Source organism: Gopherus evgoodei, chromosome 23, assembly GCF_007399415.2.
Source record: "Gopherus evgoodei ecotype Sinaloan lineage chromosome 23, rGopEvg1_v1.p, whole genome shotgun sequence".
Lineage (NCBI taxonomy): Eukaryota > Metazoa > Chordata > Testudines > Testudinidae > Gopherus > Gopherus evgoodei.
Genome location: NC_044344.1, coordinates 15,287,712 through 15,296,731, shown reverse-complemented (window position 1 = coordinate 15,296,731; position 9,020 = coordinate 15,287,712). Strand labels below are relative to the sequence as shown.

The 9,020-nt window shown below is 49.9% G+C and overlaps 1 protein-coding gene across 1 annotated transcript in view; it reads left to right on the top strand.

Annotated features, from left to right (window-relative positions):
• Positions 1-4,168: 4,168 nt before the first annotated feature.
• LOC115639235 (vasoactive intestinal polypeptide receptor 1-like) overlaps positions 4,169-9,020 on the top strand; it is a 58,391-nt gene continuing 53,539 nt past the window's right edge. Inside the window, exon 1 of the mRNA XM_030541721.1 lies at positions 4,169-4,316. Coding sequence (XP_030397581.1) covers positions 4,169-4,316 — 148 coding nt within the window. The remainder of the gene's footprint in view (positions 4,317-9,020) is intronic.

The window sequence follows — 9,020 nt, the reverse complement described above, 5'->3', positions numbered from 1 at the left end:
TCCCTTTGTGAAGGTCTATGAGAGGGAGCCCTGTAGATCCTTGCTTTCTAAAGTCCTCAGAGCAGGTCTCCCTTCTGATGGACCTTAGCCATTCCACGTGGTCAAAAGTGCCTCTACATCAGAACTTCACTGTCTCTGGCTCTGTCCAAGCCCCCAGTTCATATGCCCTCTTGTCCTAGTGACCTCAGCTCCCAACTCCTGGAATGCCGAGATAGTGATTCATTGTCCCTGGGAACCCACTGCTGGAAATGTGTGGAATGTCTGAGACCCCCTAGGAAAATCTGAGGAATAGTTAAGTGGTTTGAGCATTGGCCTGCTAAACCCAGGGTTGTGAGTTCAATGCTTGAGGGGGTCATTTAGGGATCTGAGGCAAAAATCTGTGTGGGGATTGGTCCTGCTTTGAGCAAGAGGTTGGACTAGATGACCTCCTGAGGTTCCTTCCAACCCTGATATCCTATGAAAAAGGAGTTGGACATGTCTATGGATTCCTGACGTCCCCTGCATTATCGCAGTTAGTGCTAGCACAGAGTATCTACCGGTAACTAAAGACTCCTGCTGTAGGGTCTCATAGAAATGCCAGTCTAGAAGGGACTGTGAGAAGTCATCAAGTCCTGCCCCCATTAAACACACCCTCCCAATTTGACAGCAAACCATTGATAATTACTCTTTAAGGATGTTCTTTCAACCAGCTGGGCACCCACCTTATAGTAATTTCATCTAGCTCACATCTCCCTAGTTAACTTATGAGAACATCATGCGGAACTGTGTCAAAAACGGCACTAAAATCAAGAACTACAACCTATCCTGAAGGATGATCTCTCACTCTCACAGGCCTTGGGAGACAGGCCAGTCCTCACTTGCAGACAGCTCCCTAACCTGAAGCAAATACTCACCAGCAAGTACACACCATACCACAAAAACACCAACCCAGGAACCAAACCCTGCAACAAACCCCGGTGCTAACTCTATCCACATATCTATTCAAGGGACATCATCATAGGACCTAACCACATCAGCCACACCATTAGGGACTCATTCACCTGCACATCTACCAATGTGATGTATGCCATCATGTGCCAGCAATGCCCCTCTAACATGAACATTGGCCAAATCCGACCAAAAGAATAAATGGACACAAATCTGACATCAGGAATCATAACATTCAAAAACCGGTAGGAGAACACTTCAGTCTCCCTGGTCATTCAATAATGGACCTAAAAGTGGCAATTCTTCAACAAAAAAATCTTCAAAAACAGACTCTAACGTGAAACTGCAGAACTGGAATTAATTTGCAAACTGGACACCATCGAATTAGGCCTGAATAAAGACTGGGAGTGGTTGGGTCATTACACAACCTAATTTCCCCCATACTAATTTCCCCCTACTGTTACTCACACCTTCTTGTCAACTGTTTGAAATGGGCCATTCTCATTACCACTACAAAAGTTATTTTTCCTCCCTTGGTATCCTACTGTTAATTGAATTGTCTCGTTAGACTGACCTCCCACTTGGTAAGGCAACTCTCATCTTTTCATGTGCTATGTATTTATACCTGTTCCTGTATTTTCCACTCCATGCGTCTGATGAAGTGGGTTTTAGCCCACGAAAGCTTATACCCAAATAAATTTGCTAGTCTTTAAGGTGCCACAAGGACTCCTCATTGTTTTGACTAAAATCAAGCTATATCACGACTACTGCTTCCCTCCCCCCCCACACTAGGTCAGTGATCTTATCAAAGAAGGAAATTAAGTTGGTTTAACAAATCCATGCTGGCTGTTCCTTATAACCGTATTATCCTCCAGGTGCTTACAAATTGATTGTGTAATAATTTGCTCCAGTATCTTTCCAGGTATTGAAGTTAGGCTGACTGGTCTACAATTCTCTGGCTCCTCCTGGTTCCCCCACCCTTTTTTAAAGATAGGCACCATGTTTGCACTTCTCCAGTCTTCTGAGACCTCTCCCATCCTCCAGGAGTTCTCAAAGATAATTACTAAAGGCTCCGAGATTTGCTTCGGCTAGTTCCTGAAGTAACCTAGGATTAATTTCATCAGGTCCTGCTGACTTGAATACATCTGTCTTATCCAAATATTCTTTAACCTGTTCTGAACCTATTTTGGCTTCCATTCCTTCCCCTTGGTTGTCAGTATTAATTGTGTTGAGTATCTGGTCACAATTAACTATTTAGTGAAGACGGAAGCAAAATAGGCATTAAGCACCTCAGCCTTCTTGATGTCAATTATTAGTTTTCCTAAGTAGAGGACCTACATTTTCCTTTGTCTTTCTCTTGCTCCTAATGTATTTAAAGAACCTTTTCTTGTTGCCTTTTTTGTCCCTGGCTGGGAGTAACTCATTCTGTGCCTTAGCCCATCTCATTTTGTCCCTACATACTGGTACTGTTCTTTTATACCCCTCTTGATCAATTTGGCCATGTTTCCACTTTTTGCACAATTTTTTTTTTTCATTTTAAAACCGTTTCTAATTGTTAGGGATTATGATGAGACCTTCCTGGGGGCGGATTATCCCACATGCACTAGGGAGCGATCTCCAACGCCTTCCTCTGAAGTATTTGCTGCTTGCGCTGTCAGAGACAGCATACTGGACTGGGTGGACCTTGGCTCAGATCCAGTCTGGCAATGCCCATGTTCCTGTGTAAAACCCAAAAGAAATGAATACTACTTGAGGAGGTGAAATAACTGACCTTACCGACTGCCTGTGCCTCCCCATGAGTGGCTAATGGTTAGCTCAACACACTAGCCATAGGAACAGAGCAGGAGAGGGTCAAATGGTGACACTGTAGAACCACTTAGCAGATGCCCATATGGTCTTAAACCTTCTTCCGTTCAGCTACCTAGCTATCTATCCCCATGCACATCTATCTATCTATCTAATCTATCTATCTATCCATCTATCATACTTCTATTTTTACTGTTACCATAGTATCTGAGTGACTCATGCTCTGTACCATATTGACCCTCAATTAGAGGCATGGCAAGGCTAATCTGGGCACCCAGTTTGGAACACCTAAGGACTGATTTCCAAAACACTGAACCCTGGCTTCTCCAACATTAGTGGAGCTGTGGACGCTTTAGTGCCTCTGAAACACCAGATCTGAGATGTCTCGAGTTGGGCATGCAGAATTCTTGGGCATTTTTCAAACATTGGCCTTACTCTTTCTGCACCTCAGTTCTCCAACTGTAAAAATAGATGTGGAAAAACAGGGCAATCATATTAATAAAGATGGTGTCATGATGCATGCGCCCAAGGGGGCTGAATGGGCATTTCCTAACTTCTGCGTGCTTGACTTCGCAACCTGCCTACTGTTCTCTCCTTTGGTACAGAGCAGAGTTTATGAATTGCTTTGGGAGGCTTAGGGATGTGGGAGGCTATGTAACTGTCCAATCTCATTAAAGGTTTATAACCTTCCTGTCCTTTAAAAAAATGTGCCAGCAATGAACTTTCCTGGAATGATCCTGAAATTCAAATATGTTTGAGAGTTCTCTCCCAGATGTCTCGCTATGCTGTACATTCAGCACTTGTCCAGAGGACAGAACCTGAAACTTTAATGAACCTTTAATGTACCTGCACTGCAGAGACACCTTCCCCCTGGTTTGTCTTGGAATAAGAGAAAGGTTTTGCCTTTCTACAACTACACAGGTGTCTCTTCTTCAAACCTGTTCAAATGGACAGGACCAAGAACTAGGAAATCTATTGCAGGAAACGACCTTGTCCTGGCTGACAGAGGAATGTGAGAGACATGTCCTAATAGTTTTTTCTGTTTCTAATATATTTTGTTCTCTTGCTCTGTTTCGAATCCTCTGCTGTCCGTCCATTTCCCCCCACTCCCGTTCCCCCTGGTAAAAGGCTCAAATGGCTCCATCTTGAAAGCACAGATTCTCTGTATGGCACAGTGGATCTCAGAGGAGACCTCTTAAACCCAGGGCACTCAGAGAAGATAGTAAATGGTGATTTCCATATTTGTTAACATTGTTCACCGGGCAAGGATCATAAAGCAAAGGAAATATGACAAAACCAGGGATAAAGGGTAGCTGCCCCATGAGGACTGTCTGGGGTTGGGGCTAATGGAAATATGACACATAGGAATATTTTGTCCTTGAACAGAAGGCACAGGTATGTTAAGAGTGAAAGCCCTTTAACACCCTGTGTTCTGATGTCTGTCCATTTCGTCTTGAAGGTGCAGGCAACCCACCCGGAGTGCTCCATCGTTCTGCATTTACAGGAACGAGAGGCGGAGTGTCTGGAAACAATCAGGAGTGAAAACCAAAGCAATGCGTCTCCAGAGTCTTCCAGCTGGAAAGGTGAGTGCGTTCCAGCACCACTAGGCATTCCTGAAGCCTGTCTGACAGGGGCGAGGTCTTTAGTGGAGAAGGGAAGGACTTGACTCCAATGCTTAACAAATACTTGAGGGAAAGAAAGCCTTGGTCAAAGTTTCACCAACACTGGCCCCTGGGTGAAGATGCGAGAGTCTGCAGTATATACTGGAGACCCCAACAAGGCCTGCAGAAAAACAGGGTAGATCAGACTGACACACAGGCAGCCAAACACAGACACCCTACAATACTTCAAAACCTGAATAGTTCCTCACTCTGGGGAAGTTTTAATCTTTCATCACCAAAGCCCCTTAGAAGGATATTGTTGGAGGAAAAGCCTCTTGCTGGTGCCCAAACTCCTTCTTAGGGGAAAGAAAGAATTTATTTTCTCTTGGATATGGGCTCAAGGGTTGATGTTCTGCTTTTTAAACAAACACTGCAAACCAGGGAGTAGGAGGCAGTAAAAACATCTGTCTGTCTACTGCAGGGAAGGTAGGTGCATAGACAGGTGACCTTTAACTTCCAGACTATGGGCAGCAAGTGAAGCTTCCACTCAGGGAGGCTAGCTTCCTGTCCCACCTCTTCCACTCATGGCCCTGCTCCACCCCAGGCTCCAACCCTTTCCCCACTTGGCCCCTTCTCCACTCACTGCATGTGTCCCTCCTCTCCTCTCCTCCCAGGGCTGATTGTTCCAGCATTTGTTTGCTCGCAAGGATTAAAATGTGAACAGCTGTACTAGCATATTGCTCTGGTTACATTAATTACAGTGTGTGCATTGCAAACTTGCCTGGTGTGTGCTATTACGTTCACCTTCATCCCCAATGGGCAGCCAGGCCAGTGATCCTCTGGGCAGCTGGGCCCCCACTCCCTCCCACACATGTGCCTGGCTGCTCACCCGAGGCAACCCAAACACAACAGTCCCAACCTGTGCTCTGGCTGGGCACCTGCAGGCACGCATCACCTGCCCCTACACTGTCCACACTCACCGTTGCCTTGGGCGAGCCCTGCCCAGAAGGGAAATGCTGCCTGGGGGCAGATGGGAGGTGAGTGGGGCACAGGGACATGCATTGGGTGGGTCCAGAGCCATTATGGGGGGTTAGAGATAGTACCACGCAGGGTTCTGTCCACCTCGTGTGTGTGAGAGTGGGGGGCTGTTTCCCCCCAGCTGTGGGTTGGGGAGGGGGCTGTCTCCCCCTGCTGGGTGTTTGGGGGGAGCTTTGGTTCCTCTCACCCTAGCTGTCCCCCAGTGTTTTTGTGTAGGGGGCTCTGTCCCTGGCTATCCTCCCCTCAGTGTGTCTGTTCAGAGAGGGCTCTGTCCCAGCCCCTCATTGGATGCGTAGATTGGAGGAGGGATTTTCTCTGTGCCTGGTCCCTCCAGGGTGGTTTTTATGGGCACCGGAGAGGGGGGTGGAGTGCTGGAGAGGAGCAGCCAGGCAGTGGCGAGTGGACAATGCTGAGCTTTTACATGTGCCACACAGGTTTCAGGATGGCGGAGGTGGTGGTATCTGCTACTCAGCTTCCCAGGTTCATCAGCAATCTCCCTGGGGAGTCTAAGGGACCTGGGAAGCTGAGTAGCAGATACCACCTCTTCAGCCGCCCAGAAACCTGCATGGCGCATGATAAATAAGCAAAATCTTCTGGCAGAAACCCACTCCCAGCAGGGAGGGGAAGAGTAGGGGCCACCACGGCCCAAAGGTCTGGCAGCAGGGTCAGTGGTGGCTGCGCCAGGTTTAGCCTCTCCTGGCCTATTATACCCACTGCTCCTGCCCCAGACCCCAGCTCTGTTCCTTGCTCTGGTGACAAGATCTGGCATGTTTCCAGTCCCTTCTCACCAATTCTTCTTCTCACTGTAGCAGGGCTGCTCACATTTTCTTGGCCTGGGGTGCTAGTCACGGTGACAGTGTTTCAGGGTGGTGCTAACCCATAGGGGATTCTACTCACGTCAAGGCATATTCTCATCCCACCCCATCCCTGTGGTATCTGAGCGCCTTCCAGTTATGCACTACGTGACATGACTAACCTCTGTCCCATGTAGTTCATCCCCTTCCCATGGGGATAGCAGGGGTGTGGTGGAGTAGGTCATTTTGGTAGGTCTTTGTTTCAATGTGTCCATGCAGCTGTATGTGTGTCAATGAAGTTGGACAGAGAGGCGTGGCTGGTGTTCAGATCAGGAGGTGGGGAGGTTTCTCTCCTCTGGGGGTTCATTCCAGAGTCAGGGCTGGGTCTGAGAGCGCTCAAACTTCCTGCTTGGGGCAGAAAGTTCTGTGGGGCCAGAGGAGCAGAGCCTCCTGCGCTGTCCTTATCCCAGAGCTCTCAGTTCTTGTTGATACACTGGTCCCAAGCCCTGTGGCACCTTGAAGATAGGGACTGAGACCTTGAACTTGACGTGCTGTTCTATGGGAAAAAGCACAGGATGGAGATAGCCCATGTGGCTGAGGAGATGCACTGCAGAACTCCGTGCTAGCTGGAGGATGGCATGGGGACGAAGGGGGAGAAAATATATTCGGGAGGATATGGGCAAGAGCCTCACAATCGGCTCTGTTACTAGTATTACAACAGCTGCAGGTGAGCCCAGGGCCCCATCGTGCAAGACGCTGCATGGGGTGAGACGCAGACCCTGCCCCAATGAGTGTACACTCTGAACCGACAGAGAGTGGGAGGAGAGCCAGAAACAAAGCAGTTTGAACCAGGTCACCCAGCAGCAAAGCCAGGCTGAGAACGCAGCTCTCCACAGTGCTGCCCCACGCACCAGATCACATGGCCTCTAGCGAACAGCGTGAGCTCAACCAGCAGAAGCCCCAGCCCTGCATACTAACCCAAGCCAAAGCCTGCAGAACACTTCAGGCTCAGGAATGGGGGGCTGGTCTCTGTCCTGGGAGGGCACAGAGAATCAGGGTCTGAATGAGAAATTCCTCAAATGACCTCAGTGGCTTCCCAGGAAAGGGCCCTGAAGTTCTACCATTATGAGCTGGATAAAAATGAGATACATTCCTCAAGGTCAGCAAGAGCTTTGGCCTTTTTCCTTTGGGTTTCCACATGATGGATTCTCTATCCCCAGATGGAGCCTTGTTTGGCTCCAACCTCCCCCACCTTCCTTTGCCACCAGTGGGGTGGCTGAGCTCCTCTAGTTACTGCCCCTCAAGGAGGGAGAGTCACGTGGATGATGCCCTAGTACGATGAGCGTACAGAAGAGGAACAGTCATGGTCCGTTATGAATGTCAGAAAGCTGCCTGCTGAGCCAGAAATGGCCAAACTGCTTGGGGCGCTCTCTGAGTGAGCCCAGCCTAAGCCCAGAGCGAAGAAGGTAAAAGAAGGCCGAAAGGAAATGCAGCCTCTAGAATCCATCTGGAGCTGACAAGAATCCAAAATATGATCCACTGTTTAGTCAGATTTATTCCTAACCTGTCAGCAAAACTATGGCCTGTGAATGAGCTCCTGGAGCCATGTACTCCAGCACGGCTCATTGCAGGGAAACAGCTGAGGACACAGATTCCTAGCTCAGACCACAAGTGCTGCCCTGTGGGTCATATTAAAACCATGTTCTGCAGTCTGACACAGCCCTACGCCACGTCCCACATCCCACAGCCTAACACGGCCCTACACTACGTCCCACAGGCTGACACTGACCGACGCCACATCCTGCAGGCCACAGCCTCCGGCACGTCCCACAGCCTAACATAGCCCTACACCACGTCCCACAGGCTGACACTGACCGACACCACATCCTGCAGGCCAACTCAGCCTTAGGCCACGTCCCACAAGCTGACACAGCCCTACGCCATGTCCCACAAGCTGACACAGCCGTATGCCACATGCCACATCCCACAGCCTGACAAAGCCCTATGCCACGTCATACAGGCTGACACTGACCGACGCTGCATCCCACAGCCTAACACAGCCCTACACCATGTCCCACAGTCTGACACTGACTGACGCCATGTTACGGAGGCTAACACCAATGGACGCCACGTCCCGCAAGCCGACACAGCCCTGCGCCACGTCCCGCAGGCCGACACAGCCCTGCACCACGTCCCGCAGCTTGACACAACCCTACCCCACGTCCCGCATCCTGACACAGCCCTACACCACATCCCACTGCCTGACACCGATCAACACCATGTCCTGCAGGCCAACACATCCCTATGCCACATCCCACAGGCCGACACAGCCCTGCACCATGTACCACAGCCTGACACAGCCCTACGCCACGTCTCCCAGGCTGACACATTCCTGTGCCACGCCCCATGGGTTGAAACAACCCTGCATCATGTTCCGTGGGCAGACACAGCCCTACGCCACATTCCCCAGACCAACTCAGCCTTACGCCATGTACCGCAGCTTGATACAGCCCTATGCCACATTTCACAGGCCGACATAGCCCTGCACCATGTCCCGAAGGCCAACTCAGCCCTGCGCCACGTCCTACTGCCTGACACAGCCCTATGCCACCTCCCGCAGCCTGACACAGCCCTATGCCATGTCTTGCAGGCCGACTCAGCCCTATTCCATGTCCCGCAGGCTGACTCAGCCCTACGCCACGTCCCATAGGTCCCATAGCTGGAAACAAGGAGGAGCCAGCACCAAATGACCAGCCAGTTTGAGAACGGCTGTGTTCATGGCATCTCATAACACACCTGCTGGAACTGACAATTCCAGAGCTCTGTGCCTCTCTGGGCCAGAGTCCCCAAAATG